The sequence below is a fragment of the Semicossyphus pulcher genome, unplaced genomic scaffold (genome assembly GCF_022749685.1).
Source record: "Semicossyphus pulcher isolate SPU_LCO1_2020_fin unplaced genomic scaffold, fSemPul1.0.p SCAF_14, whole genome shotgun sequence".
In the NCBI taxonomy this organism is placed as follows: domain Eukaryota; kingdom Metazoa; phylum Chordata; class Actinopteri; order Labriformes; family Labridae; genus Semicossyphus; species Semicossyphus pulcher.
In genome coordinates, this window is record NW_027211648.1 from 27,471,736 (window position 1) to 27,495,229 (window position 23,494).

The following is a 23,494-nucleotide window of genomic DNA, read 5'->3' on the forward strand; positions in this document are numbered from 1 at the left end:
CGCTCGCTCTCTGCAGCCTGACTCTGTGGGTCTGGCTGAGTGGGACCGCTCTGGGGAGGAGAGCTGGCCGACATACTGCTGGTGCCTGGTTCTGAAACATTTAAACATACAATAAAAATATATACGCATGTAACATGTGTAAGCCTAATTATTTGTAAGAAATTTGTAAGTTATTGAGAATTTTAATCAAACCCCAGCCAGAGTCCGTTCCTGTACGGCAACGCTGTTGACTGCCTCCGTTATCCTCTTCCACACAGCGTTTTATGAGCTCCTTTAATTCCAGTTTTCAGACTGCCAAAAAGCACATCTTTGTTTTGCTCTACCTCAGATGTGAGGATGCCGATTAACATCTCGGAAAAGTTTCTTTTCTTGCCAGTGTTTCTTTTCTCCATGTTTGACCTGGGCGAGGCCTCCGAACCAGGAATATTTAAGGGCGTAACATGTTAATGACGGTCGAATTCAGCCGCCGCATTTATCAAGACCGGATCAATCGTACGCTGGGATTGGTCAGATACGAACGTTTCATAAATCACACGTGTGTCCTGTCGTAAGACCAATTCTGCGCTCAGATCTGCACCAGTTTTCACGCAAGATTGATAAATGAGGGCCATAGACTTTACTTGGACGGGCCGCGCAGGTGTATTAACAGACGCCCAAGTATATTTGGCGACCAATTTTAGCTTTTTTTTTAAAATTTTAATCCGAGAGAACGACGCCATCCGCGATCGATTAACTAGTGGCACTGGGCAACCTCCCCTCGCTCTAGCCTCACTCTGTGTGTTTCTCATGCTCTGTACCTGGCTCAATCAGTTCATCATAGTTTACAATAACGCAGCGCGGGCAGGACACACACGTTTAATCACGCAGATCTTTCTGTCTGTCTGTCACTTTTAACAGAGACTCCAGTCTGCTGTGTAGTTCATATATTTCCCTGATAAACACAGAGCTGTAGAGGAGCATCAGGCTTCATGATGGAACAAAGTTTTATCTCACGTTATCACTAGAGCCCAACCGAGATTGGATTTTTGGGGCCGATGCCGATTCCGATATTAGGGAGTAAAATATTCCGATATCGATATATCAGCCGATATACTCACATATGTTCAAAATGTATCTGAAATTAAAATATTAAAATTCCAAATCTGAAAAGTTATTGTCACATTTGTATGACATACAAAATTCTAATAAAATAGTGTTTCTGTAGCAACTTAAATCGCACTACAATAAAATATCAAATTAAATAGAAGTGAGTATAACACAAAAACACACAAAGTAGGAACAAAAGTGAGTTTCTTGTTTTTCCCACCTTCACACAGATAAAAGTCACTAAACAGACCAGCTCATTTGACAGACTGATACTGTTAATAATAGTAATAAAAGGCTTCATGAGCAGGATTTTCCATATTAAATATTCCCTCTTAATCAACATCATAATCCAGGAGAAGTGTGAGCTGGTGTCTGTATCTGCAGAGGATCTGCCCTTCGCCTGTGTTTCTATTCTTATTATTCTGCTCTGTTTGGGGCATTTTGGACAATCTATGGACTGTCTATCGCGGGGCAGAGGTCTGGAGCTCAGCCAACAGTCGGCAGGTCGGGACTCAAGAGACGTGTTAGCTTGTTATCTAAATCAGGGGTTCCCACACTTTTCCATGCCAAGGCCCCACAAAGTGCATTAGCTTCTGGCCGGGGACCCCCAAACCCACAGACAATGCTACAAAATATGTAATGAAACATCAACTTTTAGAATGTATTTTCTTACTTTTATTCACTATTCAATAATTATTACATTTGTTTAGCATAAGAAAATTATCAACGAACATCTTTTCAGCACTGTATATTCCCACTGAATAATAAACTTTTCACCAAACTTTTAAACACTCGTTGGAGAGGGTCTCCAGACAGAGGACGCATTTCGGGCAATCATGGCCATTTTTCTGTATTGCTGTAAAACCATACTTAATGTATGCTGCCTCATATTTTCGGATTTTAGTTGGCCATGAGTTCTTAGGTTTTTTTGCAGCAGAGTCCTCCATGGCATTGCTGTTGGTCTGCTCCTTCGGTCTATTTGTTGTCAAAAACCTGTCCATTTTGCGCTAGCTAGCTACACGCAAGCTTGAGGAGCAGAGCAGCTTGATAACAACCGCCAGGTCTACACAGATTATGACGTCGTTATGACGTCGTCATGCCGAATTTGCAGCTGAATTTGAGAATCCAAGATTATGGCAGTTTACGTGTTGTACGGTTCAGGACAAATGGTTATTAAAAATTTTTTTTTTTTTTTTTTGCATTTTTTCTCTTATCTTCCCTCCAATTTTCTGAGGCTCAGCTGTGACGCGCACTCTGGCAGCGATAGGGACGTCCTCATTTCCCATCATGCCTGCCGCCTAGTGCTGACTGAGCAGTTTAAGTTGTTAAGTTTGCTATTTATGTTCTAAAACGCAAAAAATAATTTTTGTTACTGTAATGTGTCTGTTCAGAACATATGTTTTGCATATGGCATCTGTTAGTAATTGTCACTTTTGTGCTGGTTTATAGTTGTTACCACAAGTGATGAGGCTTTTACATTTGTTGACTTCAGCTGTATTTTAATGACAAGCACAAAGACCAAACTCTAGCTCTCATGCTGTCAAAATTATTAAAGCGCCCTTTACCTGTCAGGAGGTAACATGGCTTTCTCCTAGAGCACTGTTAAAATTGAAGTCATTCATATCGGAGAACCTGTACGCCAATATCGATATATCTGTGAATTGCAAATGTCAGCCGATTAAATCCGCTGACTGATAAATCAGTCGGGCTGTAGTCACCACTTCAGTCCGTGATCACCCTCTCCCCCTCTCACCGCTGCAAGTCTGCATCACAGTTTTTATTATATGATGTTTTTTGAAGTGTAATGAAGGTGAATGAGGCTCCATGTATATTAACAGGGCCAAAGGCTGTAATATATTTCATCAGAGTACCCCTCCCCCAATGAAAAACCTTTCCATTTTCAGCGTGGACGTCATCAATTACGTTGACTACTCGCCGCAGCCCTAGATATAAGTTTACAAAGTGCTTTGAAAACAGAAATACTGGATATATACAGAGCATCACAAAACAAAATAAAGTGCACTGTAGAAATAGAAAAAATAAAGTGGAGTGTGTTTGGTCCCCGAACATCCTCTGTCCTCACTTTGAAATGGATCCAAAACCAGTAACAGAAACATGACAGAAATAACTGCATGAAAGAAATTCTCTCTGTCTTCAGAAATCTGCTTTAGAAAATGAAACAGAACTTATTTGAAACTTTTAAGAATAGTGGTTATAGTCAGTGATTATATAGCACACCTTGTAGAATCTACTCATGTAGTAATAACTTTACTGATAACTGTTAAATACTGTTATATGTTGTGATTAAATGCTGCTGTGATAAAACCTCAACAACAAACTCTTAAATCCTTCATGTGTTTAAACAGGTTTGCATGTTGCCTTCATGAACCAATGCTGTATAGTAAAACAGTCAAATGTAACACATATTAGAAATAAATAGAACAGCTTTTCTTTCATGAACTTAACAGCTAGAAACAAAACTGACTGAAAAACAACATTTTTGCATTGAAAACTTTTGAAACAGCTCAAGAACGTCAGTGACAGAATACAAAAGACAATAGATTTATGAATAAACAAGTGGAACAGTATTTTAAGAGTAATGATAATTCTATAGTGTTGATATCTGAAGAACTAAACGACTTATTAACCCTGATTTAAAATGTTAATCACATCTGGACTTACCGAGCCTTTCTGCAGTTCCTCACAGCTGGAATCAGTCTCAGCCGTCCCTGCTCTGATGTGTTGTACTTCTGCAGGTCCAACTCATCCAGAACCTCCTCTGACATCTGCAGCATGTAGGCCAGAGCAGAGCAGTGGAACACAGAGAGTTCTTTCTCTGATCTGTTCTCTGACTTCAGGAACTCTTGGATCTCCTGATGTACTGAGTGGTCGTTCATCTCAGTCAGACACTGGAAGATGTTGATGCTTCTGTCAGGAGAGATATCATCACTGTTCATCTCCTTCAGGTTGTCGATGACTCTCTGGATGATTTTTGGACTGTTGTCTGTCCGGCCCAGCAGGCCTCCTAAGAGTCTCTGGTTGGACTTCAGAGAGAGGCCATGAAGGAAGCGAACAAACAGGTCCAGGTGACCACTCTTACTTTGAAGGGATTTCGTCATGGTGCACCTCAGAACGTCATCCAGGGATGAGTACGGTCTATCACAGATGTGTTTGTTCTCTTTTAGGAAAGCCTTCAGTACTTGTGTGTTGCGATGTGTGTAACAGTGGAACATGTAGACTGCAGCCAGAAACTCTTGAACGCTCAGATGAACAAAGCAGTAGACTGTTTTCTGGAAGATCACACACTCTCTTTTAAAGATCTCAGTACAAACTCCTGAGTACACCGAGGCCTCTGTGACATCCAGACCACAGCGCTCCAGGTCTTCTTGGTGGAACATGATGTTTCCTGTCTCCAGATGTTCAAACGCCAGCCTCCCCAGCTTCAGAAGAACTTCCCTGTCAGCCTCCATCAGCTCCTGAGGACTCACCTGATGTCCCTCATCATACTTCTGCTTCTTCCTCTTGGTCTGAACCAGCAGGAAGTGTGAGTACATGTCAGTCAGGGTCTTGGGCAGCTCTCCTCTCTGGCCTGTGGTCAACATGTGCTCCAGAACTGTCGCAGTGATCCAGCAGAAGACTGGGATTAGACACATGATGTGGAGGCTCCTGGATGTCTTCATGTGTGAGATGATTCTGCTGGACAGCTCTTCATCGCTGAATCTCCTCCTGAAGTACTCCTCCTTCTGGGAGTCAGTGAAGCCTCGGACTTCTGTTAACCTGTCAACACACGTAGGAGGGATCTGATTGGCTGCTGCAGGTCGGGAAGTTATCCAGACGAGAGCCTTGGGAAGCAGATTCCCCTCGATGAGATTCATCAACAGGACGTTGACTGATGACTCCTGTGAGACGTCAGACACAACCTGATTGTTGGTGAAGTCCAGTGAAAGCCTGCTTTCATCCAGGCCGTCAAAGATGAACAACAGTTTACAGACAGCGAGCGTCTCTGCTGTGACCTTCTGTAATGCTGGATGGAAAACATGGAGCAGCTTGAGAAGACTGTACTGCTCGTCTTTGATCAAGTTCAGCTCCCTGAAGGAAAGCAGAATCAGCAGACTGACATCTTGGTTTTCCGAGCCCTCTGCCCAGTCCAGAGTGAACTTCTGCACTGAGAAGGTTTTTCCAACACCAGCGACGCCGTTCGTCAGGACCACTCTGACGTCTCTCTGTTGGTCAGGTAAGGATTTAAAGATTTCGTGGCACTTGATTGGAGTGTCATGCAGGGTCTTCCTCTTTGAAGCTGTCTCAAGCTGTCTAACCTCATGTTGGGTGTTAACCTCTTCACTCTGTCCCTCAGTGATGTAGAGCTCAGTGTAGATTCTTTTGAGGAGGGTTCCACTTCCTGGTTCATCAGTTCCTTCAGTCACACGTTCACATCTCCTCCTCAGACTGATCTTATGTTGATCGAAAACCTCCTGCTGACCACCTTTCACAAAACAGAGAACAAAATGAGACGAAACAAGAACATTTGACAATCTGGTGATTATCTTGTTACTAAAAAAGATCAATATAAGAAAATATAAAGTGTTAAAGTTGAGTCCAAATCAGCCTCTGACTGTGTGTCAGTGAACGTGTTTGATTGACAGCAGAGAGAACAGGTTGATCCTCAGCAGCTCGTCTGCAGCGCTTCATCTAAACAGCTCACTGTGGCTGTTTCTTCATCACTGCAATATTTAAAACTGATGCACTGATAAAATCATGCAGACGATGTTCACATCTTGTTGTGTAGACCTTCTTTGAATGATTGGAACCACTAACAAAGCACTGACAATCTCTGTAACAAATACACTACATTTCCTATAGCTGCTGCAAAATAAAATCCTCCCGCTGGTAGGGCTGTCGCGGTGAAGGAATTTACCCTGCGGTGATTTAGGACGGCTCAACCGAGCGGTATGCGGTATTTTTTATTTTTTTATTTTTTTTATTAGCAAGGTAAGTATTACATGTTTGGTGAATAAAGTGTATAATCTGCAAAAAAATGTAGATTCAAAATGTTTACGCCGTCTAAAGTTACTGATAGGTCACGTGTTTCCGGCCTGGGGCGCAAGAATCTTTGTCCGTTGACTCTCGTTATAAGTTGCACATGCGCAGTTTGCTCCTCGTCAATACAAGAGATAGGAGTAGACAGGGCGCACATCACCAGCGCCCTGACAGCATTTATCCATCTAGCAGCAGCTGCTGAAACCACCAACCACTAGGTGGCAGGTAAAAGAGAGCGAGCACGAGTACGAGTCACACTGGGCCCAGGTGAACTTCAGAGGCTACCTACAGAGGTGAGATAGCAGCTGTGTGGTGTTGGTCTTTTATTGTTGTTATTGGTGTTTGTTTTTAATCGTAGTAGTGCTGTCTTGTCAGAAAAGTGGGCAACAGTAGACCCAAAATGATGTAATAGTCTAGTTTCAAGGATTCTTCATTTGTCATGTGCACAGAGATGCAAAGTAAAACATGCGGTGAAATAAAGGAGATGCTCAGTTACTGTGTATCAAAGGGATCAATAACATAACAGTGAGATCAGCAAATAGAAAAGATAAAATAGAGTACAATTAAATAATATAAAATTACTAATGCAAGATGAAGTGTCTCAGTATGGAGTCAGGCCACCACAAGCCTCCAGAACAGCTTCAGTGCTCCTTGTCAAATCTCTTTATATAAACACAGGGGGATAAACGGTGTTTCACTGCTCATACTGGATAATATTTAGCCTAAGTTTATTCTGTTTACACATTTTATTTCATTTTCAGATGATTTATTGAACATGGGGTTTCAAGTAGGCAAGCTACGATATTAAAAAGTCCTCCTCCTACCCGCTGGTTTACTGATAGAAAACTTTCATGTGAAGCAGCAGCAACAGGAAATGTTTATATCAGACAGAAACCTCAGGAGCTGAAAAATTAAACCAAAACAGAAGTGCCAAAAACAGTTGAAGTTCCCATAATGACCACTTGAGGCTGGCTCCAAAAGTGAGTCAATCCCCACAGACCCCATGTTAAAATCCCCAACTTTACAGCAGAAATAAACATGTTTACAGCCTGGGACTAAAAACGTTTTGTTCTCTACAGCTCATTTCGTTATGACATCTGAATGAGGGTCATCTTTATTTGACTCAGCCATTTTAATTATATTTAGACTTATAATTTTGCGTTATTAAGGGCCTGAACTCTTTGAGTGACAGGTGGATGCCGTTTGCTGCCTGCTGGGCGTCAGCTTAGCCTCAAAATTGTTGTCCACAAACAAAAGCGGTGACATCACGGTGGCTACGTCCCTCTTCTTATATACAGTCTATGGTGAACAGCAGCAGTTTAAAAGTTCTTCCTGATGGAGAACAAGCAGCATGCTGATATTTTAAGCAAAGACAGGGGGCGCTACAATAAAATCACAACATGTTAAATATACATTTGTTTTGGGTTCAGATTTTTCCTCAAAGGAGAACACGGGACGAGTGACACAGAGCAGATATGTATGCTGGAGCAGAACACATCAGTTCATTTGTAATGGTATTTATAAAGATCTTAATGTTGGTGCTGAATGACACAACAAATGTCTCTGTATTAAAACAACAAGCCGTGTTTTCAGACACGATGACATCAGCAGACTGATGGACGGTCTTACTTTGGAAAGTGCTGGTCTCACTGGCTGTCTGCAGTCCAGGTGTTGTTCTGGATCTTTCTTCACACTGGGGACAAGAGGAGTCTCCTGATGAACCAGACTGGTCCCAGTATGAGGTGAGGCACTGTCTGCAGAACCAGTGTCCACAGCTGGTAGTGACTGGATCCTTCAGGACGTCCTGACACACAGCACAGCAGGACGGCTGCTCCTCCATAGAAACATGACTCCTCTTCTTCTCTCTGTGAACACATTTCTTCATGACTAAAATGATTTGTTGAATTTGGTAGAAAAATATCACCATGTGATCGACACTGTCTAGAAGCTGTGATAGCTCACGGAGAGCAGTAAAAGTGTTTGTCATTAATTAACTGCTTTCCTATCAGACAGTCTTATTAAACATTGTGTGATCTGCCTGTAGTTTGTTATTAATACAAACTCAACACTTCCTGCAGCTGCTTCACAGTAAAAGCCTTCCATTAAAGACAGCTGATTATGTGCTTCACTGTTTTACAGTCACTGTGGGCGGCTCAGCTTGAGTCAGTGATGTTTGAACTGAGGTCAGAAGTGGCCTAAATTAAACTGAGGTCGAGCAGCAGGCTCAGACACACAGCATGTCACAGAGGTGTCACAGGTTCAAGTCCAGACAGGTGCCTTTGTTTTCAGTCTCTTTATGTCTTCTGTAGTACTGTCACAAATACAATGATGTCAGTGTGCTGCAGTGTTTCATATGAGATGTTTGTGTCTTTCTCTCTAGTTGAACAACAACACTCACTGAGTCTCAGAGCCTGCTGTGCTCCTCGTCCAGAATAAACACATTTAAACACGTGGGAATTTTCAAGGGATCATCAAGGGGGTAACTTGTCTAAAGTTAAATTTATATGGGGGGGCAATTTAGTTTATGACGTTGACTTGGTGAACCCCGGTTTCCCCTGATTTCCCCCTAGAGAGCAGAGAAGGATCATCTTATCTTGCTGATGAAGGCCATGTGGCTGAGTGAAGTACCATGTGGGGATGGGGTAGGGGGTTGTTGATGTTGTATATAAGCTTGAACACTGCAACAGCAAGGGAGAGAACTTTCGCACTTCTCTCCATGCTGCATGTAAAATGTAAGTAAAGAGACTTGATTCATAACACTGAGTTTGCTTGTTCTTCACAAATTATCTTCAGGAGGAGAATTGCCCTCACATTTGGTGTCAGAAGTGGGATGGACATGTCGCTGATCGACTCCTGAGTCTGGACTGAGGGTAAACTGCCGGCAGGGGTCTTTTTTGAGACTCAGGGTGACCTCCCCACAAAAAAGGGTGATAGGAACCCGCCTGAAGTCAGACAAGGGTTTCGAACAGTGGATGCTCCATCTATTTTTATGGGGGTGAGTACGATGTTATGAATCATTTTCTCGATGGTAACTGTGTAATTGTTGTGTGATAGGACAACTGTTTCCTTGTAATTCCTTTGTGGTATTGGAAACTAGTTTCAGCGTAATTCCAGACAAGCGGTTGTGAAACTAACGTATGGTTGTATTTCTCTGATGGATTTCCTTGGGGGAGCAGAGCCCGTTGGCATGTAAATCCTTTGTGGTATTGTAGACCAGTTCTATGTAATTCCGGAAAAAAGGTTGTTAGAACTGACAAGGGGAATCAAGAAAAAAAAAAAGATTAGATAATCCTCACAGAAGTTAAATATGTTTGTTGGAACATAATGATATTACAGTAATTTAACACATTATAAGGGTATAGCACATTGTGATAAAATGGGCGTATGATTGAAAAATCTATGAAATATATAAAGAATAAACTTTGTGGTTGCTCATTCAGTGTCTAGTACATATTCATGTGTACTACAGGGGTGCGTTGCTCGGAACGAATGTGTCGTACAAACCACCTGGCTGAATAAGTTACCCAAAGGTAGTGTATGCTTGATAAGATCCAACCATACTTGTATGGGAAGATCAGTGTGACTGTGTTTTTTGTTGTGTGGATGATAAGCCCATTGAACGTGCAAGCATATCTGTCCTACTGAGTCAGTTACCTGACCTTCTTTCAGGTCCTGTTAAATTGATGGTAGACAAATGAGGAAAAATGTGGTTGAGGATGTTTCACTCTGGCACTATATAATACAGGGTTTTTTCCTTTAGTATGCACATTGAATATGGTTAGAAGAAAGAGAAAAGGGAAAGAAAGTGGGGAAGAAACAGATGGATTGGCAAGGTTTCCAAAAGTGGGCAAGGATGAAAGTGTATGTAGAAAACAGAGAGAGATAAGCAAATGTAGGGTAAGAGATAGGGCTCTCCTGCCTCCATATGCTGTTTCCATTCCTGCAGGCCTCCTGGTAACGAGACACATCCCCCAACAGCTGATCAGACTCATGATGAGCCTGAGCGGGAGGGGGGAAAGGGCAACAGTATGACCAGTCCAAACTTCATTTGATTGTTTGATTGTTGGTTGCGGAGCTAAGGGACAAAGGGACTGTGCAAACAACTGCTCATGATGATGTGTCTAAATCTCAAGCCAAGGCCAACAGGAGGAGCGCACACAGCCACTGAGATCCAGAAGTGGTGGTGGACAGTCCATGGCAGCGACTGTTAGGACACACGTCCTGCATGCTGAGAGACAGAAGGAGATGGGGTCCACATCAAAGACTTCAAGGAAAGTATGGCTGCAAGCTGAGGTGTTACAGATGTGAAGGTTTTGGCCACATGTCACATGATTGGACTTGTTGTTCACTCCCAGGATTGCTGTTGACACAGCCATAAGAGACAGCGGAGGCAGGTCAGAGCATTGAGCCGAACACACACACACACACAGGCATCAGTGACACTTATAAACAGGTTTATAAGTAGCTTATCAATGTGCCATTGCGGAATGCCCTAATTCACATCCTTGTCTTTCACAGGTGTAAGCAAAACACATGTTGGTTTTCTGTGATTGATTTGGCAAATGCATATTTAGCATTCCTGTTTGTCCTGACTCAAAGTTCTGGTTTGCTTCCACATTCAATGCTAAGTGTTATATATTGAAAGCCAATGTGTGGCAGCACACTTGTTCAGCATGTTGATGACCTCTAGTGTGTTTTCCCTACACAAGAGTATCATCAAGCTGACACAGTGTTGTTGCTGCAGTTTGTTGTGCGATCAGTGGGTTATCTTTTCTTTCTAGGCATAGCAGGCTAGTGCCGACCATGGATTTTTGATTTTGTGGAGATCTCCCGACCCATGTATGACATGACTCATGGAAAAAAAAAATGACTTGACTTGACAGAAACAGCATTGACTGACTTAAGAAAGTTGTATTACTCTCAGACTAATAAGGATTGGACTTCAAACGTCCTCATATACTTACCCACCACACTGCAAACTGATCCACTTGCATTCAAAAGCCAAACTGATTTCATTTATACTGATATGCATACACCCGACCCATCAAAGGAGGGCGGTAATGGACTAATGTTACTAAGGGTGCAAGAGGACACAGAGGGAAGTGGCATTGGCATGTCACCACCGCAGGGTCCGGAGACCCCAGAAGAAGAAGTGTATAAATTGTGTCAAAAGAACTGTTTTAGTTGAATGGTGCTATTGTTGGTATACTCTTTTCTTTGGTGTTATTTGTAGTGTAATTGTAGTAATTGTAGTTTATTGTGGTGTATTGTGTTTTTTCTTTTTTGAAAAGTCTTACAGTTTAACTCAAATTGAATGTGTGATGTAAAATGTTTAATACAATTCCCAATATGATATGTTTACACTTTGTGTCAAAAGGAGGGAATGTGGGAATTTTCAAGGGATCATCAAGGGGGTAACTTGTCTAAAGTTAAATTTATATGGGGGGGCAATTTAGTTTATGACGTTGACTTGGTGAACCCCGGTTTCCCCTGATTTCCCCCTAGAGAGCAGAGAAGGATCATCTTATCTTGCTGATGAAGGCCATGTGGCTGAGTGAAGTACCATGTGGGGATGGGGTAGGGGGTTGTTGATGTTGTATATAAGCTTGAACACTGCAACAGCAAGGGAGAGAACTTTCGCACTTCTCTCCATGCTGCATGTAAAATGTAAGTAAAGAGACTTGATTCATAACACTGAGTTTGCTTGTTCTTCACAAATTATCTTCAGGAGGAGAATTGCCCTCACACACATGAAGTCTTTTCTTTACGTTTTCTAACCACATTGTAACTGCAACAAGTTTCTGATTGTTCCTCCTGTTCTTACTTTATTTACATATATCCCAGCATGCAATGAAAGTAACACTTCATAACACAGAAAACTCAGCAACAATAATCACTAAATTATTATTTTATGATATGATTATATTATTCTCAAACTCAGAATATATCCACCTTAGTTTGAAACAGTTTCTGCAGTAATAACTCTGCACCATGAATATAAATCTATTAGCAAAACATTTAGTATTCATCCTCAATGCATCGTCGTCTGTCAGGTCAGTTTACAGTAACAACAGTCTCTTACTTTGTGTCTGAGGGTCCAGGTTCATTACTGAAGAGTGGAGGATGACCTTTGGACCGGTCACTCTTCAGAGACAGACAGCTGGATACTGCAGACTCTGCTCTCTGTCTGTTGGGCTGAACTCTGCAACACACAAGATGTTTTTATTTATATCACATGAGTCCTTGATAAAATCTTCAATTCTACTGCTGCTGTTGATAAATAGGAGATTGAAAGGTTTGTATTATTCTTCTTAGATTAGTTGACAGCTGTTTAAGGTGACTGACAGCTGTCACTGATACTAAGAGGAACAAATGAACTGAAATGAATCATATAAATGTTTTGTTGTATAACAGTAACAACAGTTATAATAATTGTTTCACCTCAGCAGTAGATAACAGTTTACTCTGTCCACTAGTTAGAGTACATCTTTCCTCCAGATGGCAACTGACAGCAGCCATTTAGTGTCCTGATAACATTTCGTCACCATGTTTTACACAAGCAGTGAGTTAAAGATAAGACAAGTCAACTGTCCCAGAGGGAAGTTCACCCTGGGTAACAGAGCTGCACACAGACACAGCTGCAAACAACTTTAAACTACATGTAACCAACAGTCGTACACTAAAGACAAAACAACAAACCAGAAAAATAAATATCATAAAGATATGTTTAATATTGCACAAACCAACACAATATTCTGAGTAAAAACATAAAAAATTAATGAAACATTTGAAGCAGATTTTGAACAGTAATGAATCCTATATTTTCTGGAGGTATAAATTCTGAAATGGAGATTTCAAGTGTTTTCCTGCAGGAAAATCATCAGAAGTTTGTGGATATAAAACAGTTTTTTTTGTAGAACAGTTTCTGCATCATTAATATAAATCTATAAGCAAAGCATCTAGTACTCATCGTCAATGCATCGTCGTCTGTCAGGTCAGTTTACAGTCACAACAGTCTCTTACTTTGTGTCTGAGGGTCCAGGTTCATTACTGAAGAGTGGAGGATGATCTTTGGACCGGTCACTCTTCAGAGACAGACAGCTGGAAACTCCAGACTCTGCTCTGTCCTCCTCTTCCTCCACACAAACACTCATCTTATTGAGAAAAACACGCTAGAACGAGAGAACAGGAAGTAACACACACACACACACACACACACACACACACACACAGTATACAGTTTAATAAAACCAGTCAGCGCTCCACCTGTTCAGTGTTCTTTATATCTCTGCTTGTTTTCGTGAGTTACTGACGGTTTAATGTAACTTATTCAGCCAATCAACACTTTGTGTCCACAGATGAAACAAACTTTCGAATTTACTCGAAGTTCTCTTTCCTCTACAGTCCACAGGTGGAAAAGTGACTCAGAGACTTTAACAGTCAAATGATACAAATGTTAATTAACACTCACCCTGCCTCAGCCTTCAGTTTTGTCTCCTGCGCCATCGATTCAAAATGGTGGAGTCTGCTCCGTCGTGAAGTGACTGAACACTTTCACTTTCATGTTCCAGTCCTGTTGAGCCTGTATCCCGTGATCAGGTTGCTCCTCCCCTCTCCATTTACAGGAAATATGGTGAGTCGATGATGTTTCATGAACACACTTCAAAGCTGCCTCAGAAAGACGTGTTCAGAATAGAGTTGAAATCTTTCACACAACATTAAAAGAAGGCATAGGTGATCAATTTAAGAACCGTGCACTGAACTGGATGAAAGACTTGAAGCTGATAATTCATGGAATGATGAATGGAAAAATACTCGCTGTACTGAAAACAAACAAATGCAACTTAAAATACTAAACAGATATTATTACATTCCTTCACAGTGGTGCAAAATGGGCGTAAGAGATGATGGTAAATGTGTTAAATGTGGTGCTACTGAAGGAACTCTGCATGTTCTGCTGTGGGAGTGCAAAGAGTTAAAGATCTTTGGGATGGCGTTACAAAGCAAACGACAACTTACATCAATATTGACGTTCCACTCACGCCAGAGTCATGTATACTGGGAGATTTGCATGACTTCAGTAGAGACTCTAGAAGAATCGAATCTCGTCTTTTCTCATGTAGCACAAGTAACTATTCATGAAAATAAAACATATTATTTGCACTTATTAAGAAAGAGGCACCACCTTCTAAGGGAGGGAATTAAACACATTGAATTTTGGTAATAATCAATGTCATTATCTGTTTGTAAGTTCAGAATGTTTATTTATATTGAAATGATGACAGAGCTGATTTTTGTTACCTCCAACTGCCACCACAGATGGTTACGGGTTAGGTAGCTAAGCTAACAGGTTAGCGCAGTGGGTCTGAGGCCGGCTTAATGCTCTGAAACATTGAGGACAAATTCCTTGACACTCCGGGTGGGATCAAGCTACTGGAACCAGAATAACAGAAACACACCAAGTCCTTTCAATAAGCATATCTCACGCTCGGCATGCGAGCTAACAGGGGTGAAGCCCTGATACTGTCTTCTACTAATGCTGTGGATGACAGGCCCACCTGCTCTGAGTACACCGGCACCACTTGGACAGGCGACTCACTGACAGGGTCCAGTCTATTATTAATATAACAAAACATACGTGTCAGTATTAACTCAGTGTCTCAGTCAGCCAAGGTTTGTCTGTTTATTTTAATTCAATGGTGAACCTCCGGTATATTTCCACATCACACGGGGAACCATAAAAAAGCAGCATAAATAACTACTTATGAAACTTTAAATTTCACTCATGAAGAAAGAGGCACAAGTTTCAAAGGAGTGAATTTAATCAAATAGAACTTTAATAACAATCAATCTCATGATCTGGGTTGCGAGTCAGAAAGAATTGATTGTTAGTTTCTGCTTGGAAAAATAAAACAGGCAACGACTACGGCTAACTTCTCCTGCAGCTGATCAACAGTTGCATTCCTTCCTTTTCTTCTATTCATTTATCTTTTATTTATTATTCCCACACATTTTTTATTTCTTTATTACAAAAACAGCAACACAGAAAGTAGGCCCGATGACATTTCCAGCAAGCTAGCATTGTTACAGTTGGGACGCCAGTTTAGCTCAGCGGTTTAATCACACGTCCCATGTACAGAGGCTACAGTCCTCGATGCACGGGCCCGGGTTCGACTCCCACCCTCGGCCCTTTGCCGCGTGTCATCCCCACTCTCTCTTCCCCTGTTTCCGACACTATCCACTGTCCTCTCTCCTTCAATAAAGGCATAAAAAATGTGTTGTTTAACTTGAGGAACTACTTAAAATCACCTTTATTCTGCAACAGAGGCAATATTTTTGAATCCACATGTTCACAGGAGTTCTTGCAGACCTTTCGGAGCAGCAGTGAGTGTTGCTCTGAAAGGTCTGCAAGAACTCCTGTGAACAAGACTTGCTGGCTTTTTCAGAGATGACAGTTTGAAATGCTGTGAATTAGTATTTAATGTGTGAGAAGTTTGTTTGATGTGTGTCTGTGTGTAATGCTGCAGCCCTGTTATGTTTAAGGACTCAGGGGAAATGGAGTTGTTCATCACAAAGCTGACACACTAACCAAAGTCCTCATTCTAAGTGAGACGACCAGGTGTTGAGATTTCAGTGACAGTGATAGATTCTGGTTGATCTCAGATTACAGACAAAAGACGACAAGAACGTGTTCACGTGTAGAGAAACCCAGAGAGGATTTCAGAGCTGATCCTAGAACTAACACTGATCTGTTTGTGGTGGCAGATACTTCTATCATTAATCTAAGAAGTTAATAAATACAAAGAGGACAATTCAGATTTATTTTGATGTTCATGTCAAGAATAAAAATAAAAGTTGGTTTACGTTTTGACTCAAACAATAAGAGAAGAATCAGATCCGGATTGAAGAAGAACAAGAACCAACAAAGAGAACCCAAACTGATCAAACTGTATGTGGAGCTTTAAATAGTATTAAAGGAAGTGATGACATCATGTTCTCAGTACCAAAAATACTCTGTTAAGGTTAAGCACCTGCCTTCTCATTGTGACTTTATTAAAGTACAAAAGACTTGAATTTCAAAGTAAAAGTACTCACAGGGCAGTGTTGTGTTCTTATGTTAGTGGATCATTATTGTTGATATATCATAATGTAGGAGTTACTTTATTGTTGTAATTTGTCCAGGTAGAGTTCGGGTGGATTTTATCTGAACTAATGCATCATATGTTAACTGATCACATGTTTGTATTTAAAATGTTCATCTATGAAGTAACTTGAAAGTAGAGCTTTGAAATAAACGTAGAGGAGTCAAAAATACAACACTTCCTGCTGAATTTATTGGGCACAAGCACCAAGTAGATGTTCTCAGGTAAAGTTCAAGTCCCTCAAAATCTCCAAACAGCTCCTTAAGGGGAGACAAGAGGAGAAAAGTGGATGTGAAGAGGTTAATAAAACGTCAAAGCTTCCTGATATTTCTGTTGATGTTTCTGAGTTGTGTCCGTGTCACAGGTTTGATCCCAGTTTGTCTCCCTGTGTGTCTGTCTGAGTGCAGAGAAGACAAAAACACACTGATGTTTATGTCTCGGCTCGTTGTTGGTGCAGCGGCGCCACCTGCTGTCCACACCAGCAAACCTCCAGCTGAAGTCAGACGAGCTCTCTGTCTGTTCTTAAATCACACATCCTTCATGCTCTCTGCTGTGTGTGGGATGTTTCTGTGTTTTGTGTCACATATCTTGTGTTGTTCTGTGTGTGACGCACCCAGAGAAGTGATTTGTGAGCCTCAAGGACAAAATTCTATACGGAGAAAACACAAAACATTTCTTTATTATTTACTCAGGTTTTGCTTTTAGTTTCATCTTTTTCCTTTTGAGCGGCTGCAGGATTTTATTTTGTACTTTGTAATTCCTCTCAACTACATTTATAAAAAAGGTTTTCTTACTGCAGATCAAGTTTCAGACACTAAATATATCATGAGTTTAAACAATACATTTATAGCTTTCAGTCTGATATTATGAATGATGACAAAATAACTTTGACAGGGGTCATTACTTTAACTGCAAATACGTCGTACATTTAACCAAGAAACAAAGTAAATGCAGGGCTTTTATTAGAGGTTAGATATTTGTACGTTGTGGAATTGCTACATTTGCTAACTGCTCGGGACGAGTTACTATGTTCCAGCCCCCCTGCTCGGCCATCTCTCCACATGCTGAGGTCAAAGCAGTCAAGGCCCAAAGCAACATAAGGTTAAAGTTCAGGCTTTTTATTCGTAAAATAAAAAAGGGTTTGATCAAAGCAAATAACTAAATCAGGCACATTAAAGGAGATATAGGGCCCTTTAAAAGAGGTCAACACAACTCGACTAAAAACGTGTCTGTATCCAGCCTGGACGGTGAGTGTCGGAGAGGGAGTCAGAGCAGGAGTCGGAGCGTGGGAATGAAAATGAAGACACTTCAGGATATATATGTGGCGAGGGTGGTGGGAACAGTCAGTGAGAATTAGAAAGGTGGACAACGCCACCTGGGGACTTGCACCCCAGGAAGGACCAAAGCTTTAACTACTATTCTTTTACATTAATAAAGCACACAGATTCGTAACGCAGGAGGCAGAGACGTGTTTTCAAAAGAAATCAAATATTTGATTGAATTCATAAAAGATAAAAACACTAAATAAGATGGGACTGGAGCTGTGGGGAAGGAAACAGATGGCTGGACAAGTTCAAAGCTAAACCAAACTAATGAGAATTAAAATGATTCTTTATTATAACAGAATCTAAAAAGGACGATTACAAAAGTTAAAATATAGAGTGACCTTAAAATAGTGAAGCTGCCAGCCCAAAATTAAACTAAACAAAACTGAGCTGAGGCCACGAGTGGAGAGGCAGACTACACTGGAGAGCGCAGGGGTGCTACCACTGACTCACCTCATGTGAAACACAGCAAACCTCACAGTAACGATGGTGCAGTCTGTTGGCGTCCCAGTGCTCTTAACTGGCATGCAATAGGTGCAGGGACCTCACCATGGGTGCCTCGTCTCCCAACAAAGTGACTCTCAGCTCCTGTAAGAAAAAGAACTAATACAAAAAGAATTAACAACCAAACAGAAGAAACACAACAAACACAGTTGGTTAAAAGGCAAAGTAACTCGAATAAACCCACTGATGAAGAAAATGTTTGAAACTATTCCTCAAAGAAATCAACAAGACAGTATAAACAAACAGTTACTCAAACCAAACTAATAAACTAAGGCAAAAAGAGCAAAACAACAAATCTAACCACGTATCATAAGCCGGCGAAAACCAAGAATGAAAAAGGGGCAAAGCAATGAGTATAAAAGGGCAAAAACAGCAGCAGTATTATGGTAGAGCAGCCGAGAATGAAACACTAAACATGAACCAGGCTCGTACTGCTGCCATTTAAATACATGCTGAGCCACCCTACTCACCACCATGAGGCTTCACGAGGGATTATTCAGCAAGGGCAGGGAACCACGGGCCAGAGCACGCTAAGTCACACTGTAAAGCTAAAACAAAAACATCTCATTAAAAACCTGTTTAAAAAGAAACTACAACTCAAATGGGATTGTGACATACCTGCTGCAACACCAACAACACAACAGCTCGCCAGACAGGAGCAAGAGCGACTTCACAAGGCAGTACCTTATATTATCTGATTAGTGTGTCGGTGGAGGAGGAGTCAGGTAAGGGGCTGCGTTCAAAGCTGCCCTGAACATGAAACAATGTTCTTACCGCATGTAAATAAAAAAGAAAAGGAAAAAGGACAGTATTTCAAGTGATGGCAGCCAAACGATGAGGAAGGATGATGTGTATGTGGTTGGAATGATCGCTGTAACCCAAACAAACAGGATTTTCAAGGATCTACATGTGGTAGGAAAGTTTGTTGGAGAAAAAGTCAGATCTGTTAGGATAACGAGAAGTGGGATGGTTATCATTGAATGTATGTCGAAGCAGCAGAGAGATAAAGCTCTGAAAACACAAACATGTGAGGACTACAGCAGTGTCACCTGCTTCCCACATGGAGCAGAGGTCAGGAAGAAGGGGGTGCTAAGTGGCGTGCCTCTGTCTGTTGAGGTGGACTCTTTTTTGGATCTTCCAGGAGTGTGTGAAGCAAGACGAATGACAAGATGTGGAGAAGGAGAGACGGAGGACACTACATCAGTGTGTTTGTCTTTAGAAGGAGAATTGCCTGAGAGAGTGTATCTTGATTACGTGTGCTACAGAGTGAGGCCGTATGAGAAAGCTCCTCTCAGGTGCTCCTGCTGTCAGGAGGACGGACATGTTGCTGCTGTGTGTAGAGGAATCAGAAGATGTGGGGAAAACAACTGTTATGACAGTAACTGTAAAGTAGAGAAAGATCAGGCAACGTGCCTTCACTGCAAGGGAAATCACTTCACAGGGTGTACACAGTGTCCAAAAAGACTGAAGGAGGAGAGAGTGAATAGGATCAGAGCTGAGAGGGGACTGTCACACGCTGAAGCTGTGAGAAGGATGGAGAGAACTGATGAAGTGATGGCTGTGCAAAAGGAAGAGGAGACAGTTGAGTCTGGGTTATAGAATGGGATATGTCATGAAAGGGGATCACGTTGGGTGGACAATGTCAATATTTTACAGTGTAAAACTGAAACAATCCAGTAGGTGGTGGTGATGTAATGATTATGGATTATGGAGAAGAAGAAAGCAGGAAGGAGACACAGCAGCAGGTAACTCAAAGGAAAAGAGAAAATAATTCATAGAATCTAATTAAAGCAATGACAAAGCAATGTACATTTTTGTGTACTATCACACGTGCTGTTCAAAATCTCAGAGCTGAACTTCCTCGAGGCAGGATGGGTGGAGTAACTCACATGCTGTGTTCCAAATGCAGTACTATACTAGCAGTACGTCCTGATTTGGCCAACATGTAGTATGCACTATGCAAACAAAAGCAAAATGTGCAGTATGCCAAAAATACCCGGATGTCGTACTGAATCGGAGAAAATCTCTAGTATGCATCGGACCAGTCTACCTCGCCTACTGTATCCCACAATGCAGAGCGCTGGAATGTCATAGCAGCAGTTGAAATGATGGACAGCAGCAGCATTCCAGCAGCAGGGGGCGCGATAGCTAAAGAAGCGGCGGTTATTGTTTACTTCCGCCTGGCTTAGCATACTGCAAAATGAATTTGAAAAGCTCCTCCATACTACATACTACCGCCGAACGCAGTATGCAGTATATCATGTAGTGTGTAGTATACAGTTTGAACACAGCCACAGTCATGGCAGAGTTCAGAGGTCATATAAGGGCTGGGTGTGATCATCGTATGTCCCTTTGTCTGTGACCATGCTGAAACTGCACAGGCTCTCATGATATCACACATTGATTACTGCAGCTTCCGACTGGCAGGCCTTGCTGCATGCACATTCAAACCTCTGCAGATGATCCCGAACGCAGCAGCGCGACTGGTCTTCAATCAACCCAAAACAGCACATGTGACTCCACAGCTCAAATCTCATCCAGGGCTACACTCTGTCCCGCCCACTACGCTCCGCCAATGAAAGGCGCCTGGTACTCCCATCACAACAGGGCCCTAAGTCTCTAACTAGACTCTTCTCCTCTGTCGCCCCCCGGTGGTGGAACGAGCTACCAAACTCCATTCGGTCCGCAGAGTCCCTTTCACCTTTAAGAAGAAGCTAAAGACCCAGCTCTTTATGAACACCTCTGACCTTAATGATAGTGATGCTATTGATGATGATGACATCGAGGATGTAGTTTATGCTGACTAGGATTATCATGATGATGATGATGATGATGATGATGATGATGATGATGATGATGACTATATTGACCTTGTTGATGTTGCTGATGACGATTATTATTATTATTTAAAAAAAAAAAAAAACGCCCTATACACGGCCTGTTGGCACCAGTGTCCGATCACACTTGAAGCTGTTTTTCGGCTCTTACTGACTTTGTTCCCTCCTGTCTTGATCGTTGCTTGTGTTGTATTAACTCTCAGATGTACGTTGCTTTGGACAAAAGCGTCTGTTAAATGAAATTGTAACATTGTAACTGAGGCCTCGAGGGCAAACACACCCTCCTTCCACAAAAGGAGTAAAACTAGAGACTAGTTGACGCCCAACACAAACGCAGCCAAACAGCCCACTGGCCCTGCTGCCTCCTCTCTCCTGCTCTTTATCCTCCTGCCTGATTGCTGAAGTGATAACAGGTGAGCCTGATCACCTGCTGCAGCAAAGGGGGAAGCAGCACCTGAGGAGCACACAGGAGAGAGACACACAGAAAACACAACACAAAATACACAACACTACAGCACGTAACACCTCTCCCCATAAGAACAAACTTATTAAAAAACTTTGTTTACAAAGGGATACACACTCCAGGAAAGTATGATTCAATAAACACCAGTTCACCCACCACCATGAAATGTTTCAGTGACATTACTCAGCAAAAAGCCATTGCTAAACACACCACATAGTGGAAGCAACAGTAACAATCCCACTACCAACCTGGAACGCAACATTATATCACAGGACAGCATCACACAGAGTGGGGCAAGAATGAAGCTTAACAAGTGTATTAGCTTACTGACTTTAAAGAAGGTTGAGCAAACGTGATGCCACACTTGACAGACACCAAGAGCTGAACAACTTGCCATCCAGTTGACCAACAGAAGGCACAGACAAAACATCAAAGATGGATCACACATACACCAAGGTGGACGACACCTCACAGGGGACAGCCGACATTTTTGTCTCCTTTGTCTGGGCCTCCTCCTTTGATTCGGGATGAGGGGTTGAACACATGGTTGGGGAAGACGCACTCTTATGGCCACTGAATTCCTCTTTGGTCAGCGGCAGAGACACAACCTACAGAGATAGAGATACCTAGAGAGATGCACCTTCAGGCTCACCTGAAGCTCTGTTCTCAAGGTCACCAGCTAACAAAACCCTAACAGATGGCTTCTGGTACACCTCTACCAGTGAAAAACAGGAAGGATTGATGCCACATGCAACAAACAAATCCACAGGCAAATATACTAACCTTCAGAAGAAACAGAATTACACAAAACGTCCCCAGATCCTGCCTAACACAAATTTTACCTACCTATGTTCTGGGGCTCGAGGCAGCTAAGGCAACTATCAGAGGCCGAAACCCTGAAACGCCTACCCCCCCCCTGCTTGCTTCTATATAATTATACAGTTTATGATATGAACTTATATAAACTATAATTAGAGAGATTTTCTATCAAGTGTTGTTGGAGTTGGTGGACTACTTTTTAGTTTAAAACAAGACAACTGAAATCTTAAAACTAGTTGGACCAAACTGAAAACATTTTTTCTGATATAAATAAAATATTTAAGAATTATTTTGTCATCATGTTGGAAAATGGGGTTAAATTAAGCATCCAATGCTGCTGCAATAACCTTGAAATAAGGCAATATACCCAGTAATTCACATGAGAGAATAGCATATTGTGCTTATAATAAGCCACTGTGATTAAATGTAACTGTACAATGGGATTGGCTGCGAGAAGAAAGAGGTGAAACTGAGACAAACATGTTTCTTTATCAAACATAAGTTCAAGTCAAAAATCATGTTGGGGATGTAACACAATTGTGCAACAGCTGAAACGACTCAAAGTGTTGTGAGATGTGAAAATGGTTCTTGTTCTGTGTGTCTGTAGGAACACATGATGTTGTGTCAAAAAGGTCACAGGCCACGGGCCAGGATAAGGCCTGATCCCCCCTGACTTGACACCTAATTACAAACTCTTAAAAATGGTAAAAGTCAAAGTTCAAAACTCTTAAAAAAAGTCAAAGTCTATAAAAAAGGCTCTGAGAAATAGCAGGATCTGATGCAACACCAGTTTCTTGTGTACAGATGGTCAAAGACAGCAACAAACTCGGAGCTCCACCAAGGTGTAACTGCCTGCACTGTGCAGAGCGTTGGCCTTATATACCCTGTGGTGGCCCCCCTTTCTGTGGAGCTTTCTAACACTCTGTTACACCTCTTCTTGTTATCTGCATGTGCTCTGCTCATCTCTAAGTGTGTCAGAAGCGGGCAGCAGTGGGATGATTTCTTCCTTCTTTTGGACTCTCATAGAGACGCACCCAGCTGCTGGTGGCTGGTTCCCGCTCTGGACTCTGGCTCAGGAGTCTGACACAGTCAGGACTGCCTATCCAGGAGTCCGATACAGTTGAGACTGACTAAACAGGATTCTGATACAGTTAAAACAGAGCACAGGGCAGAACAGGTGTTCAAAAAATGGCAAAGAGAAATCATTCTAAGTGTTAAAGCATCTGATTTTAAACACACTGTTAGCAGAATACATGCTTTTCACACAGAATATATCATCTT

General features: G+C 41.8%; 2 protein-coding genes across 2 annotated transcripts in view; both read right to left on the reverse strand.

Annotated features, from left to right (window-relative positions):
* Positions 1–23,494, reverse strand: part of LOC138590915 (NACHT, LRR and PYD domains-containing protein 12-like) — a 215,251-nt gene that overhangs the window by 72,498 nt on the left and 119,259 nt on the right. The gene's annotated exons all lie outside the window — the stretch shown is intronic.
* Positions 3,718–13,653, reverse strand: LOC138590928 (protein NLRC3-like). Its single transcript, XM_069661370.1, has 5 exons — positions 13,595–13,653; positions 13,147–13,295; positions 12,206–12,325; positions 7,753–7,988; positions 3,718–5,569 (listed from the first exon to the last, which is right to left on the reverse strand). Exons 2-5 carry the CDS (start codon positions 13,275–13,277, stop codon positions 3,765–3,767), a joined length of 2,292 nt encoding a protein of 763 aa, XP_069517471.1. The 5' UTR covers positions 13,278–13,295; positions 13,595–13,653; the 3' UTR covers positions 3,718–3,764.

What these genes read in the sequence shown, in the direction of transcription:
- LOC138590928 (XM_069661370.1), bottom strand. Translation starts at nt 13,277, where the DNA reads ATGAGTGTTTGTGTGGAGGAAGAGGAGGACAGAGCAGAGTCTGGAGTT. An exon ending in CCTGGACCCTCAGACACAAA is followed by an intron (nt 7,989 to 12,205) that starts GTAAGAGACTGT and finishes ATGTGTTCACAG; the next exon opens with AGAGAAGAAGAGGAGTCATG. An exon ending in TGAGACCAGCACTTTCCAAA is followed by an intron (nt 5,570 to 7,752) that starts GTAAGACCGTCC and finishes GTTTTGTGAAAG; the next exon opens with GTGGTCAGCAGGAGGTTTTC.